Source organism: Agelaius phoeniceus, chromosome 3, assembly GCF_051311805.1.
Source record: "Agelaius phoeniceus isolate bAgePho1 chromosome 3, bAgePho1.hap1, whole genome shotgun sequence".
Classification (NCBI taxonomy): domain Eukaryota; kingdom Metazoa; phylum Chordata; class Aves; order Passeriformes; family Icteridae; genus Agelaius; species Agelaius phoeniceus.
The window spans coordinates 60016953-60033490 of record NC_135267.1 but is presented as its reverse complement, the minus strand read 5'-3'; the positions used below and the strand labels follow the sequence as shown (position 1 = coordinate 60033490).

General features: G+C 35.3%; 1 protein-coding gene across 9 annotated transcripts in view; it reads left to right on the top strand.

Moving 5' to 3' along the window:
- The window catches only part of SYNE1 (spectrin repeat containing nuclear envelope protein 1), a 287608-nt gene that overhangs the window by 115678 nt on the left and 155392 nt on the right, over positions 1-16538 (top strand). For all 9 annotated transcript variants that reach the window (XM_077175388.1, XM_077175395.1, XM_077175394.1 and 6 more), the window contains 13 exons: positions 448-614; positions 1837-1990; positions 2277-2905; positions 3557-3736; positions 5201-5351; positions 6863-7021; positions 8003-8185; positions 9429-9530; positions 10980-11183; positions 12139-12346; positions 13262-13374; positions 14063-14268; positions 15301-15456. In XM_077175388.1, coding sequence (XP_077031503.1) covers positions 448-614; positions 1837-1990; positions 2277-2905; positions 3557-3736; positions 5201-5351; positions 6863-7021; positions 8003-8185; positions 9429-9530; positions 10980-11183; positions 12139-12346; positions 13262-13374; positions 14063-14268; positions 15301-15456 — 2612 coding nt within the window. The remainder of the gene's footprint in view (positions 1-447; positions 615-1836; positions 1991-2276; positions 2906-3556; positions 3737-5200; positions 5352-6862; positions 7022-8002; positions 8186-9428; positions 9531-10979; positions 11184-12138; positions 12347-13261; positions 13375-14062; positions 14269-15300; positions 15457-16538) is intronic.

Below are 16538 nucleotides of genomic sequence, written 5' to 3'. Positions count from 1 at the left end.
TTTGGGGATTAGTTTGCTTGTTATTGGGGTTTTTTTGGGGGGTGTTGGTTGGTTGGTTGGTTTTTTTTAGTATTTTGCTTTGTTTAAGCCAGTTTGCAACATTTCCTCACAACTCTCTTGCTGCACACAAAATCTATTGCAAAATGTGGTGCCAGTTTTAGCCGCTGCCATCATAAAATAAAGCTGTATGGAAAAGTCACACTTTGTCCTGAAGGAGAGAAAAATACTGACTTAGATGAATCCCTACTGAATTTAGCTGTCTGAGAGGTGTTGAGTACCTGCTTGTCCTAATAGGCCTCAATGCCTCCAAGGATTTGCCTCTGCTCACTCACTTGACTCAAAGTACTGTGCTGGAAATCTGTAGCTGTTTTTTTATTAGTTTTTGTTATTTTGCATTATATGGTGCCATGCTTAAACTAAAAGCTTTTCATTCTGTTGTTATCCCAGGATTTGAGAGCAGATATTGAGTCCCACACTTGTGTCTATGAGAGTCTTTTACAGTTAAATGAGACGCTGTTTCCAACAGCTTCAAAGCAGTGTGTGAAAGCAATAAAAGAAAAATTTGAAGAGCTGGATGAAAGGTGGAAAGCTTTACCACAAATTGTTGACAAAAGGTTTGTGCTTCAGAATGTTTTTTACATGTTAAAGTAACCAATATCCAGATGAGGAAGCCCCATCCCAAACTGTGATTTTACAGTATTGCCATTAGAAGACAAAGGTTTTAGGTCAATACCAATCCCTGAACTCCCAGGAATAGGGGGTGGAGGATCCCACACATTTATGATGCTGTCTTTTTGACATACACTCCCCCGATTTTTTTTTGCTAGAAGAGTCTGTTTGAAGTAGTGTGGGGCAGGAAATGAAGGCAATGTTGCATTTCCTCAATTCCAATTTCCCAAGTAAATTCTAAAATCTCCAATAATCTGTTCTTGATTGTTTAAGTTATATGCTTTATTTTGTGCAAAGCCACACTATTGTAGTTTAAAACTCACTTTGAAATTCAAATTTGCCATAAATACTATAAATGCTCAGTTGTTAGGCTGCTGGCTCATGTTAAGCTTAGAAAAACTGTCTCCTTTATTTCAAACTGTATGTTATCATATATTTAGATTTCAATTTTTTCCATGATGAACACACATATTTTACCATTTGTAGTGTAGCTTAAGTAATAGATCCTGATCAATGCCATAATCTTCTAGGTGCTTTGTCAATATGATTGTTTTACAATATAATGATCTTCTACATGTTGAAAATTAGGTAAAAAAATTTCTAAGGGAAATGGGAAGGTAAATGACAAGGTCTTTTCCAAGGTCAAGGTTTAGACTTGGTACCTAGGTACTGAGCTCTCCTCTGGACAGATTCTTCTTTTAAATTGTGTTCTTCTGATCAGACTTTACCCTTTCCTACTTCAGAGGAGGTTGAATATGAAATTCCTCACCCCCGGCCTAAATAAATGAGACTCTTACCTTAATTCAGTGTTTCAGATGATAGGCAAGAGTTGCTATGACTGAAAATCAAATTTTGGCTTCCATCGATAACATTGCCTTTGCTAGGATTACACCCATAAAGAAAATTTGAAGAACATACCTTGGTTTTTTGGGGTATCTGTAACAGTTGATATAAATAAAAGAGTAGAAACAGGAAAGATCCAAAAGTGTTTTCAAATGTTATGTTATTCCCCAGAATTAAAAAATCAATATGTCAAACTAAAGTAATATTCCTATTTTCCTTGCATCTGGCATTGATTTTAACGCTGACCAGTCAGCTGTGGGTTTGATTATGGGAAGTGATTAAATTGTATCAAGTGCTTTCATATTTACATCTGACATTCTGTAGGATCAACTTCCTTCAATCACTTGTTGCTGAGCATGGGCAGTTTGATGAGCTCCTGCTCAGGTTTTCAGACTGGATTAAGCAATTTCTTGCTGAACTACAAGCCACTTCAGAGATAAACACAGCTGATCAACAACTAGCTGCATCTCACAATAAGGTAAACTTCTGGATGTAAATATTAAAGACAGAGAAATTGTACAGTGCATTTGGCTAAATCCTCATCTAGAACTAGCAAGTAATTTATTTGTGTGAAAACCTATATGCCGTTGCAGTCACGTACAGACTTGTTATTTGACAGTTTTAAAGCAAAATTGTAACCCTGAACTTTTCCTACTGAAAACCCCTCAGTAGTGCTAGTTTCACTTGTATGTTCAGTACTAAAATGTTTACTGAGCTCTTGATTTGAAGAAGAAACTCAGCTCTGTTTTCTGTCTTTCCCATAGAATCACTCAATGGAAGTTGAAAGTAAGAAACAGGAGTTACGAAGTCTGAAGGAGCATGTAGAGAAATTGCGTTCTTTCAGCAGCCCAGAGGACCAGCAGACCTTGCAGGGAAAGACTGAAGATTGCTTTCAGATCTTCCAGGAGGCGAGTCAGATAACTAGCCAAAGGCAGGAGGCCCTGGATCAGTTGCGAATATTCCTGGAGCACCATAGTGCTGTATCAGGAGTGCTCCAGCGGCTGAGGCAGACAGTGGAGAAAACAGGAAATATGGATAAAGCTAAATCTGAATTACTGGAGAAGGAGCTCAATGGTGTTATTAAGGATCTTAACAAGTTGGAGTCTGATGCTTTCAGTTTGGATGGTTCCCTTACTAAGGCTCAATATCATCTGAAACACAGCGTTTCTGGGCAGAGAACTTCCTGCAGGGCCATGGTGGATAATCTGGGTGTGGAACTGGAGGCAGTTCAAAACCTGCTGGGAACCAAACAAAGTGAGGCAGAAGCTCTTGGAGCCTTGCAAAGATCTTTCATGGAGCGTAAAGAGCAGTTACTGAAGAGCATTGAAGATACTGAGGAAAAGGCTGACAAGGAGGGCCTGAAGGAGACAACACTGCAAGCCCTCCAGCAAAGGTAAAAACATTGCCACTTTCACACTTGATTGCAATCTCTAGACCTTTTATTATTAAGTGGAGGCATGTGTGTGTTTTCTACTTAGGTACTTTATTTCTTGCCAGGCATGTGTATTTACTTAATAAAATTTTGTAAATAAGTGAACTATTTGGATGCACAAAACACTAAGCAAGTCCTGCTAATCTTTTATATTGAATGAATAATCATGAAAGTCTATGTCTCAAAAATATATTTTGTCCTAATGAATCTAAGATCCAAACAGCTATTAGAAATCCCATATAACATAACTATCTCTACCTTGCAGAACTGAAGATTGTACATGGGATGATGGAATTAAAAACACTTATTGTAATGAAGTATTAATCTAAATATCTGAGTATATTTCCAGGTGACTGTTTGAGGGGGATGTACATATATATCTATATGATTTTATAGCAGTTTATGTATCAGAAAAATTACATTCTGATCCCAGTTCTAGCAGAAAAAAAGCCCCAAATATTGTAGGAAATATTAGAAAAAGGAAGTTTTATGCACAGTAACACTAAGAGCAACTGTTTCATTTTTTCTTTCTCCTCTCTCTTGCAAAAAAAAAAAAAAAAAGTGAAGATAAGTTATATGAAACCAGTCTTTTAATGATCTTTTAACTTGCAGATTGAGGATCTTTAACCAGTTGGATGAAGAATTGAATTCTCACCAGCATGAACTCCAGTGGCTCATGGACAAAGCAAAACAAATAGCCCAAAAAGATATCACACTTGCTCCTGAGAGTGACAAAGAGATAAATCGCTTAGAATCTCTGTGGAAGGATACCAAGAAAGCTATACATGAAAAGTAAGTAGATCTTTAGCTTAAGCTAAGAAAGGAGAAGATGGGGAAAGAGACACAATTATTACATGTAATATCTTCTTGCTATATTAGTTATAATGAAAAACAGGGCTTGTTGGTTAAGTGTTTAGTAGAAGATGGAAACACATTGACAAGAATATTTGTACCATTTGTACTTATACTATTAATAAGGCCACAGATAGGTTCTAAGTACAGTATGACAGATATACATTTTATTACATATGTGCTATATTGCATGTTATTGTTTTCTGAAAGATAAGAATTCTCCACTGAGCTTTTGCTGTCACTCTAGCTGGAACATATTCTCCTTCTAGCATAAATTTTCACTCCCTATTGGTCATGTGTTTCTGACAGTTCTATATTTAGTGGTCCTAGATAATTTTTAAATTTAAGTATTTCTATCTGCCCTAGGGGATGGGTTTATAATAATCTTTAGTGTGTAATCAGTTACAGTGTTTGTATATGACACAGATGATCAGTTTTATCAATGAAAGTTGATGATCAAAGAAGCTAAAGAAACCAGAGAAAGTTTTATCATACCCTTTTCTTTGTCTTAACTGCCTCATGATCATCTTTAAAGAAAACCAGCAGTGTTTTCTCTCTCACATAGACACAATTTTAGACCCCCCTGAATCTGCTTATTTTGGAGAGCTCTTTGGAGCATTCAGAGAAGAGCCAGCTTCTAAAACAGTTCCTCATCTTTTTTGACAGTGTCATGTTTCCCAAAATCCTTTCATTGAAAAACACTGTTTTACAAATAGATGTTGCATATATCCAAAGTATCAGTTTTGCTCCTCTCTCTTCAGTATAAACACCAGGAATGGATTGAATAGGTCTTTTTCCTCTGTCCATTGCCTTAGCATAAATAAGGTTTCCTAGAGAGAGGATGGGAATAAAATTAGGCTTGTTTTTAGCAGAAGGCTAATTTATTCTCAGTAGAAGGGAGGTAAGTTGACTATAACATTTTAGTCCCAAAAGCATGCCTCTGACAATGGGAGGACAAAATAGGCAGACCTTACCTTAGTATGTGTTGCTTTAGTCTTTATTTCTGCTTCTTTTTACCCAAAAGCCACTCCATGTTAAAGAAACAAGTTGTTGGGATTTTTTTTAAATTAACTGTGAGTAGCACAATTGTTATAATGTGGTTTTCAGTCAAAAAGATGCTAAACTTAGGAACTGAGAAGCCTGAATTCTGGTTTCAGTCTTTTACTGAAGTCAGTTTTAGTATCTGATACATATGAGATGGCAATTCACATTCATTTCTCTTCAGTAAGATGTTTTTTGATGGATTGACAGTGATTTCTAAACACAAAATATTAATATTTCCTTGGCTGCCCAATTCATGTTTAGTACTGCATCCTGGTTTTCCCATGGTGAATTGCTATGTCATGTTCTCTATCCTTCAGAAGCATGGCAGCAAGTGGTGCTAACAGCTTTTTCAAATTACAGAAAGGAGCAGTCCTGTGTTCTGATTGATCTGATGAAGGAATATCAGAGCTTGAAGTCAACAGTAATGAAAGTCATAGACAGTGCTAACAGTGCTTCTGTGACCAAATCCATATGGAAGGATCATGAAGATGTCAGGCGAACATTATCAAAGGTAATGAAATATATTTTCCTTTGAGGAATTTTAACAATTTTTTTGATTGAATTTACTTTTTTTTTTAAAAGATGCCCTTGAGCTGTGTTTAAAGCTCCTTGAATTCACTGTCAAATCTTATCATACTGACATTCAGAGTTTAAATTGTACTGATTGTGATGAGGAAAGAATACAGCCCTTTTTACATTTTGGTGAGATCTATTAATCTATTCTTAATGGAAATGCCGATTCTTAGTATATGGAAAGCGTAAGTAGAAAATAGTGGATAGCTCTTTATATAAAATACATCGAGAATATGTATCCTATGTATTCCTACCACAGTATGACAGTTCTAGTCAACATATTTCAATGTTTTTCTCTATTGGGTAAATTTTGGAATAGATAAAATGCCACAAAAAAACCTCATGAATTGCACACATTTCTGATGTGTAAAATTTTTATGTCTCTCTCTTTTGCTGAGAGGACTTCTGCCATGGTATATAATGTTGATACTAGACATTGTGCAGAGATAAGGTATTTGGATCCCTACACTGTATTCATTTCACTGGATTGTATTTCTAAGATACTAAATTGTGCTGTCCATAAGCCTTCCAGGATAAACAGTTCTGAGTTTAATTCTGTCTGTTCCTTTGGAGGGTAATTTAATTTGGAAGGCTGTTGAGCTCTTGATTCAAAATTTTTCAGTCAGATCTGTATAAACCTTATTCTAAACTGTGTGTATTTATGGCCTCTTTCTATTAGATATCTTAAAAGAATAAAAAAGCCAGAACAGAGCTCACCAGTCTAAAAAAGAATTTCATTAAACTTCCACATCATTCCTTTGAGCCTTGAGCTGAGGACAATTCCCTGCTGCAGCCATGGCCACAGATAGTGGTTCCAGTGTAATAAAAATTTTGGCCATAGTGCATACAGATTAGTAGCTTATTGTTAGTACTGCTTTCTAGTACTTGCTGTAGAAAAAAGCATAAGATTCTTACTGTGATCGGATCTCAGCATCTCACCTTTTCAGTGACAAAATTAAATATTTCCCTATGCCTAGGTTTGCAAACTTAGTAGCCCTGAAGCCCTTGTCCAGTTCCTTTCAGAACTCATCTGTACTTTTGTTTTACAGAATGTCTAGTAGAGATATAGTGTTTTTAATCCTAAATTTTATTTGCAGCACCCTCTGCTTACCTTGCTATAACTCCTGAAGTGATTATTCAATAATGAAGAATGGAAAGACAAATAAAAAAAGGAAATTTCCCTAAGTCCAGAAAATATCTGGTTACCAAGTAGAATAAATTCAAAATTTTTTACTGCCACTTGTGTGCTTTATTTATGAGAACAATCATCCTATATGATTATGCTTATGAGAAAATCATGTCAGTTTCTTTGTATTTTGTGGAGTAGTAAAATATTAGATATGAAAATTAACAAATTCATAGCACAGGTCTAGGTATGGGTACCTGGAGAACTGATTTTTCTTTCTTTCTTTAAGGCTTCATTAAACAACCAAATATTTATGTCCACAGCATGAAGCTGCCAAGAATGATCTGAGTGATAAACAAAAAGACCTGGATACTTTCACCAATAAAGGAAAACATTTGATAGCAGAACTGAAGAGAGTGCATAACTGCGATTTCAGTGCACTGAAAACAGATATGAACTCCGTGGTGGACAAATGGCTAGATGTAAGAAACTGGTGTTTATATGACAAATACAGTTTTTAAGTTTGGCTAAGCTTACAATATTTCTCTTGTACAATTGTTTAGTAAAATTGACTAAGAGTAACTGTTTAGTAAAATTTACTTTTAAGTATAACTCAAAGTTTTAATCAGAGGGATTTGGTGTCCACTCTATGTACGAAGTTGTGACATCAATTTGATAAACTTTAAATGGTGTTTTACAGCAGTGTATGAATGCTACTACTGTAAATTTTCTCACTGTGCAGTTCCAAGCATGAATTTGGGTTGGACTCACACCTAATACATACCAGCAATACTTCACTGAAGTAAATTGGACTAATAGTTCAGCAGGAAATTACATTAAGCTAAACACGAAAGATATTAATGTGTTGAGAAAGACTTCACTACAGGAGAGAAACATAACATAAAAGCTAGTTACAGAATCATGGATTGGTTTGGGTTGGAAGGGACCTTGAAGATCTGGTTCCAACCCCTTGCCCCCAGGGCAGGGGCATCTTTCACTACACCAGGTTGCTCAAAGCCCCATCCAACCTAGCCTTCAACATTTCCATGGATGCATCTACAATGGCTCTGGATAATCAGTTCCAGTGTCTCACCACCTTCACATTAAAGAATTTCTACCTAATGTTTTACATTTTCACATTTGTACTGCTTTAGTACCAAATTACTACATTGTGGTAAGAAGGATAAGTGGGTTTTTTTTGGAAAATAAAGTTTATATGAACCTGAACTCTTTTCCAGTAAAAAAATATACAAATATTTGGAAGGAGACACATAAGATTTGCGTTTCTTTTTATGATCTGGGTAAGAAAATTGAAATTAGCATTCAGGACTTAGAACTAAATCAAGGAAAATTATTTTACCCATTTACTAATTATTTTTGATGCATTTGTAGTATAACTGTCTGCAAAATTGAGTCTAAAATTAATTTTTGAATGGTATTGACATATTCTTCTTTCTTAAAAGGTATCTGAAAGACTTGATGAGAACATCGACCGACTGAGTGTAAGCGTGTCTCTATGGGATGATGTCCTGAAAACTGGAGATGAATTGGATGGATGGTGTAATAAGTGCATTTCTCAGCTGAATGAAGGCATCAACAACTTCAGTAACAGTCAGAGAATGGAAGTCCTCCTGAAAGATTTCCAGGTTCTTACCCATAAATCAGTGATTAAAATGTCAAGTGATGTTCAACACAGAGAAAACACTTTGCTGTTGCAGACGTCTGTGTTCTCTGTTTAAATGGTGGTACCCAACAGCTAGATAAGAGCATTCCTGTCCTTTTTATTAGAAGGTGTTTGCTTCTAACAGAAACAAGAATGGCACACCTTACTAAATCAAAGCTCCATAGTTATTTTGGCTCTTGCAGTTATATTTGGCTCTAGGCTGAATTCTGTTCCAGTAAAAAACAAGGAAAATTTTAGACAACTTAAGCTAAAGTTTAGCAAAAAACTGAGTAGTTTCTAAAACCTCATCCAGGAAAGTAGGTTCTCCAGACAATAAGAGATATCAGGTCAATCATAGATTGGGCCATATTCTACTTCGTTTGGAATAAATTATGTCCTTAAGAAGATGCACAGTGAACATATTCAAGAATTGTGGTAGAATATAAACATTGATAAATCAGTACTTTGCTCAAGGTTGAGCTTTATCGAATGCCTTATGTAGCAATCCGACCACCTGAATTCATAGCTGTTAAAACTGATTTGGAGTAAAAGCAGACTACCCAAACCACAGGTGTACTTGATGTGCAGGAGGCCAGAATAGCAGATGTGATCATTGAGTGTTCATTTACAGTCACAGAATGCATAATACGTTTTTTTGGTACTTTGTTTTGCAAAGGCCAAGAGGAAGAGCAGTTTGGTGACAGCAGGGTCCTGCCCTTTCTGCAATCAGAAATAGATGAGCATGGACAGCATCAATCAGTTTACCCCTTCTGTGGCCCAAATTAGTGGTCACTTTCTTCACTGCCCACCTAATATTATATCCTCCCTAGCACAAAATACCCCCTAACTATTCTTCTGGGCATTCAGGGCAGATGTTAAGTTTGGCAATTGAATCCTTCAGTGGAACCTAACACGCCCAGTAGATACTTTCAGTCAAATAAACAATGACATTTTCATAATTATTTTCCCAGTTTTAACAAACAAAAGCTTTTAGAGCATTTTAAATGCAATAATTTATTTTAAAGGAGGGGAAAATTACTTTGAACTGAGTCTAATAAGGAAAAAGAGCTGGGAGATTTTTAGAGCACAAAATTAGTGCAGTGTTTTCCCTGTTTGCTAAGATGTGTTTACATTTTCTTTCAATTTTGAAATTGATGGAGAATACTTCTGAAAGTCTGAAAGTTTGTTGTAGTTTGGTATGAAACTTTGACCACATCTCTTTTCAGTCTGAAGTCAAGAATAAAGAACTGAAGTTGGAGCAACTTAGTTCCAAAATTTTGGAACTTAAAGAGCTGACCCATACTCAAGAGCCTCCTGCAGACCTCCAGGTAAAATAAAAACATTGGTAACCACAGATTGTGTTCAAATAACCAAGAAAATATTCCTTCTGAAATTTTTGTCTTTCCTACGCTGCCTTTTTCTTTCAGGTGACAGATGTAGCATTATTATTTTTATGTAGCATAACTATTCTTTGTTCATATTTCTCTAGGTAACCTTGATTTTTTTGTATCAACAGTATGTCATAAAGTAAGTGAACATGAGGGTTGTAGGAGTATTTTTTTAATAAATCAAAATAGAATAAATAGTTTATAATGCAGCTGATAAGATATGAGACTACAGATATTCTCTAATCTGCACATTAAGCCACATCACACATGAGTGCATGCACAGTTTTTTTCCTTGAAAGGATTATGAGGCAGTAAAATATGTTCATCTGCTTTGTTAACCAAAAAGTATTCTTTAGTGGACTAGAATAAGGGCCTTGAACTAGCTCTTACAAGAAAAACATACAACAATGAACACAAAGGTGAGCTGTTAAACTTTTGGCCAGATACTTGCTTCTATCCACTAGGGCAGTCACAAAACCAAAGTATGACTATTTTGGCAGTTTGATTTCAAACAGAAATTGGTATTTGAGGTTATTAACTTAATGTCAGAAATTCAAAAATATAAGCTGACTTCTGTAATTTCCATGGGCAGGGATATATCTTGGTACATATCAGGTTTTACTGGAAGTTAATGAAACACTCAAGCCTTGCTCACATTTTGGAACAGGCTGCCCAGGCAGGTTGTGGAGTCTCCCTCTCTGGAGAAGGAAAAAAACCCATCTGGATGTGTTTCTATGTCACCTGCTGTAGCTGACCCTGCCTTGACAGGGAACTTGGACTAAGGAATCTACAGAGATTCCTTCTAACCCAAAGGATTCTGTGAATCTGATTTATATATAGTACCATATTATGACTGATTGGATTAACTTCTATTAGTGATATGTGCTCAGCAAACATCTACTGTAATTTTGCACGTTCCTGACTTTGAACAGGTTAAGGGGCAATAACAGGTTATTTTTTGTACTGTCTTCAATTTCCACCTGCCTTATACTGAGATACTTTAAGCCTCAGTGCTCTTAAGGCTCACTCCCCAGTTGATATTTATTTGTATCTAGCTATTTGAGTGTAGGTCATGTTCTGTATATATGGCAAATTAGAAACGGGGAAATACCAACTTTTCATTTTTCAGAAATGGATAATAACTGCAATAGTTTGCAGTCTGGCTTTTTATAAGTTAGTATCCCTTCTTTGGATTATTGTATATCTAAGACTCAATAGAATGGTTGTCTGTTTGTAGGTATGTAAGTATCTCTTCTACAAGTTAAACTTGTAAAGAGAACAAAGTTATCATTGTGTGCCTCTTTCCTACATTCCATTTTTTCAATAATCATTTACCGTAATAAGCATTTTTATTGCTAAATGCCTTAATACATAACATTTTGGGTTTAGTTTATAGAGTCAGATTTGAGGCAGAAGTTGGACCATGCCAAAGAAATATCAGAGACAGCAAAAGAGACGCTGAAAGATTTCAGTACTCAGAAGATGCAGTTACAGAAGCTGATTGGTCAGATGACAGACTGGCTAACTCAAGTGGAAGAGACACTGTTAAGCTGTGCACGTAACCTGGATCCTGAAGCTCTAAATAAACTAAAGGTCAGTGCTGAAGAAAATCAATATACTTTTCCTTATGCATTTTCCTTATGATCTTTGGGGATTTTTTTTCTGAGCTTTATACTTAATTTTCCTTTGATAAAAAATGCATATCTCCTGCACAGCTGCTAGAATATTAGCAAATAATACAGTGATTATTTTTAGGAAGTTGCACCAATGAACAAAAGTTCTGATTTATTAGCTTTTTACAAACCTTTTAGAAAATTTTAATGAATAATACCGTCTGTGGCAAGAGCTGGTTTTGTTACATTTAACTCCTTGGTCATTACTCCAGCATGTTTTCAAGTGCATTGACTCCTTTCAATAAGTTATGAAATTCATAGCACATCACAGTAAAAGACACTGGTCCAAATTCAAATTTAATACAAACTTCTACCTCAGAAATCCTCCTCTCTCATTAAATATAACAATTCTTTTTTCTACATCCAAGTGGTCTCTTGACTGGATGCAGTTATGCACACATAACATGACAAACCACATGGAGGTATTTAAGTGTGAGCACAGTTAATATTGATTTACTAGCCAACTCACATTTAATTTTCAGAAAACGTTTCTCTCAAATTGTGTGTAAAGTCCCTCTCATTCAGAAGTCCTGCCAAATACCAGTGTCATATTGCATCCCACATGTACCTTCAGACTTAGCTGAATATATCTATTTCTATTCAATATGCTTTGAAATGTGTTTATTTATAAGAGAGTAATAAATCATGAGAAACAACACTTTTCACATTTCTACGATGGCTCTTTAGTTTCAAGGATTCATCTCACTTGGAAAACTCAGGAAACACAATCCAGTGCCTCTTCCCTTCATTGTGTCTGGGATGACTTATAGACCACAGGAGAAAAGAACATATGGCAGGAGTAGGAATGCTTGAGAAAAAGCCAATTCTTTTGTTTCTTTATAAATATCGTAATTATGTTGTAACTTCATTTTCAGGAAACACAAAAGGACCTTCAGCTTCAGCAAAGCAACATTGACTCAACCCGGGAGACCCTCAACAGCCTCTGTCGCAAATACCATTCGGTAGAGCTGGAAGCTCTTGGTGGCACTGTCTCTTTGTTAATAAAGAAGTATGAAGCTGTGAATCTGCTCTGCTCCAGAACACAGGCCAGGATGCAGGAGTCCTTGGAAAAACATTTCCTCTGTGAGTCCTCAGGCTGGTTCATATGAGTGAGCTGTTATCCCGCAGCCGTGAATCATTCTGGAGTCTGCCAGAGTTTCCAGTAACATCACTTGTAATTACAACTTCATTTTTGTATGGAGCCTCTCAAAAAGTCCTGTTACCAAGTGTTCATTGGATAACTGCTATGAAACAAAAAATTTTACATAAACAGAATTCAACTCTAACCATGTGATATGCATGAAAATCCACCTTTCCTCACTATTGGGATTCACCTCTATTGCATAAATACACTTTGTTTACTTGCAATAAGGAGATATATATATATATAAATAATATATATAATATATAGTAATATATATTATATTTATATATTATAATATATATAATATATACATTGTATATATTATAATATATAATATACTTATATATTATAATATATATAATATATTTATTATTATATAATAATATATAATAATAATAAATATATATATTTGTTATATGGTATATATAACAAAATGGTATATAACAAATGCTTTTATAATGTAAAAGCATCCATTTCAAGTCTTTCCTGGGCTCCCTGGATAGTCAGTGGAGAAGAGTAAACAACTTTTAATCTTGTTTATTAAGATACTAATTTTGATTTTATCTAGCATGAAACTGGGACGTATCAAACTAAAATTGACTGTCAAGGGCAGCCTAGTAAGACTGTTGAAATTTGGACATTTACAGTGGAAATATCTAGTTCCTTATGAAATTAATCCTACTCCCAAGGTTATTGAAGACAATTAGACCTGTTCTGTTAGCTTTTATACACTGTTCCTGAAGGATTGAAAAAGAACTGATTGAAAAAGAACTGTTTAAAACAGCTGCATAATATTGTGGATAATGCTGTATCTTAAAAACTAATCTCTTCTCTAAACTTTTTTATTAAATAAGACTCTATGCAAGAATTCCAGGAATGGTTTTCTGGTGTGAAGGCTGCAGTAAAAGAATCATCTGACAGGTCTGGGGACAGCAAAGCCATAGAGGCAAAGCTACATGACTTGCAGGTAAAGTGAACAAATTAAAACTACTAGTAATTAACAATTTAGTATAGGAACCAATAATATCTCTAAAATAATTTGTAGATGCTAGCACAGTTGTTGTTTTTTTTTCTTAAAAAGGTAATACAAAAATGGTTTGAGGCAACAGTGTGTACTGTAGAGGTAATACAGTGAAAACTGTGGTCCCTCTTCTGAGAGATGAGAATTTAATTTCTGGGAAGTTTATGTGTAACTACAAACTATATACTCTTGTTTCTGATTATTAATATTTTTTTTCCTTTTCTCTTTCTTTCTCTTCCTTTCCTTTTCCTATTTTTATAACACTTTTACATATTCAACATTTCAGATTAATACTGATATGTCAAAGATTGTATGTATATACTTTTGATGAGACTGAACATAAGTATCAGATACCTATTGTAAGCAGCCATAATTCCTGAAGCGTGTAACATCTTGAAGAGATTATTAAACTTCAGAGAAAGCCATGACCACCTTGGGATCAAATAAAAAACTGGATGCTGTGAATTGCAGTACCACTTAATAAAATCTTATTTGAACTATCTGCTTAGAAACTTTTCCACAGCTAAACATGGTTGTCATCTTCTTGGAGAAATCTTACCACTTCTCATAGAAATATTGCTTATCTTTAATTATCAAACCTTATGTGTTTAAACTATATTCTTTCATTGCACAGGGTGTGCTGGATTCTATTAGTGAAGGACAGAAAAAATTAGATGCTGCCTGCAAGGAAGGAGAAAGTTTATATGGTTGTTTACCCAAACCAGTTGTGAGCCATATACAGGACCAAATAGCAAAGTCTAACCAGACCTTCCAGGAATTTCTCAACCAGTGTCTGAATGACAAGAAGGCCCTGGAAGCTTGTGCCTCACACCTGGGAAAGTGAGTAACACCAGTAGTCACAAAAGACTGCATGAAATGGTCTGGCTTCCAAAGTGCAGGGCAAAAAATGAAATTATTTCCAGTTGCTCTAGTCCTGTTTGCTTTTTTCTTTGGAAGTATTTAAGAGAAATTTAAATTCTCTGATAAAAAAAAATAAAAAACAACAGGTCTTGCTCCAAAGGCATCGATTTAGTTAAATGATGAAGGGTCAGGATCATATATGCAGAAGTTCTGTGTATCTTATGAAACTCCAAATCAGCAGTTGGGATTCCAGTAATTTAAATGACATTTTCTGGACAGAAAATGTGTGATGAAGTTCATTTCTGCCCTGGGGTTTGTAGATAGTATGCATTTTAAATGTGTCTGTTCTGTTCCATTGCAAATAGACATATTTCCTAAAGAGCCAAGAAGAAAACACACTTAAATTACTGCTTGGGGCTTGAATTTTGAGAGTTAAAATATTTTCCGACCTAACCAGATTCAAAACTGTTGCTAATTGAAAGCAAAGTTAGTGTGGCAGTAATGGGTAAAACAGCAGGATGAGAGGGTGTGCCTGCATGTAACAAAAAAGGTTTCAAAGTTAGGGCCAGAACTTGTTTTGCTGAGTTCTGAGCAGTCAAGATTCCAGTTCTCTTCTGTAAGGTAAAATTGAAAACACACTTCAGATGTTCTACAGATAAGTGTTGACAAGAAACCCACTGTTACCCACTGTTTGATCTTAGACTAAATCATTATGAGAATTTGAAAAAAGCTTTCTTTTGGTCAGCTTTTATTGAATCTAGTAATAAATAAAAGTCCTGTCTCTTTAAATTTTGGAGGCTTCTGGTCTGCCTGGAGTTCCCATGATTTTGCTGAACATTTTTAGAGAGTTGCTGAATATTTTTAGACTAGTAGTCACCGTGGAATTATGTTTTGTGTACAACTCTTATTCTCGAAGCTTGGAATTAATACCCAGTCTTGTGGATATTAACTTCTTCCAACTTTACTCCACTTGAGAAGTATTTTTTAAAAGAGTATTTATCTGCTCTGTAGCTTTGAAGATCAGTACAAGAAGCTTGCCCTGTGGATGCATGACATGGAAGAAAGAATAAGCACAGAAGCATTAGGAGAGAACAAACAGCTTGTTTCTGAGAAGAAAAAGGAGGTGCAAAAAGTGGAAAAGTTCCTGGAAGAGTTGCTGAACTCAAGGTATATTGAACATACATTTTCTAATACTCTCACTTTTTCCTCTACTAGGGCAGAAGTGAAATTAAGCTGTTGGGTTAAAGTGTATTTTTGAAAGCTAGAGGAATGTGTTGGAAAATGCTCTGTGAAAAGAGGCTGAATCCACATATGTCGAGTTCTAATGAATTTCAACAAAATCCAATATTTGCTCTTGATAAATTTATAAAAGCTCATCATACTTCATTAATAAATGGAAAGTGAAAAGTGTAATTTTTAAAAATAAAAGATAAAAATACTGCTTTCAAAAGCAATAGTGAAAATTACATTTATCATTATGTCCATATCAAAATTTTCTTTCTGTCTTGTAACATTCAGATCCAGTCAGGTTAGCAGAATCCCCTTCCCCAATACAGCTTGCCCAATAAAAGAGCTCAAAAAGCATTCACATTAGCTGTGAAATCTTTCTAAAATTCAGACTTATCCAGTAAATGATGAAGTAATTGCCATTTTGAGTACGCAGAGTTTTTTCCAAATTCTCTTTTCATCATTGGTGAAGGTAGAACAAAAACAGTAGTCAATTTTCCAAGTCTCACAGCCTCTTTAAAAGAAACACCCAGTCACTCCCTATGGCCTTGAGACTGATGCAAGACATTTTGGTTTGATGTAAATTCCCTCTAGTCATCAGGTATCAGGAAGGGTGATCAAGTAGATTGAGATTAACTGAGGCTGTATAAACCCAGCTTTAATCCCTTTTACTGACTCTTGTCTGAGTCATTGTCTAATCCTGGACAAATGACCTTTTTGACATGCCTTCCTACCTGTCCAAGATTATGAACTTCTTAGAAGCTTTGGCAGGTACAAAAGGGTTTGGGTTCATATAGAAATGGAAAGCTTGACCACTGAAAAGAAAAGGTAGCTACTAAGGTAGCTTTTAATTTAAATGTTTGTGATCATCCTGAGCACCAAAATTCTGCAAGAAATGGCACTGCACACAAGAAAAGATATTAATAGGTACACGCTGCTTATACTCTTTCAGTCTCTCCTAAGTAATTTTTTCAGTTAACTGTGAATTCTTATCACTGGGTGAAGTAGGTGTTATTCAGCAG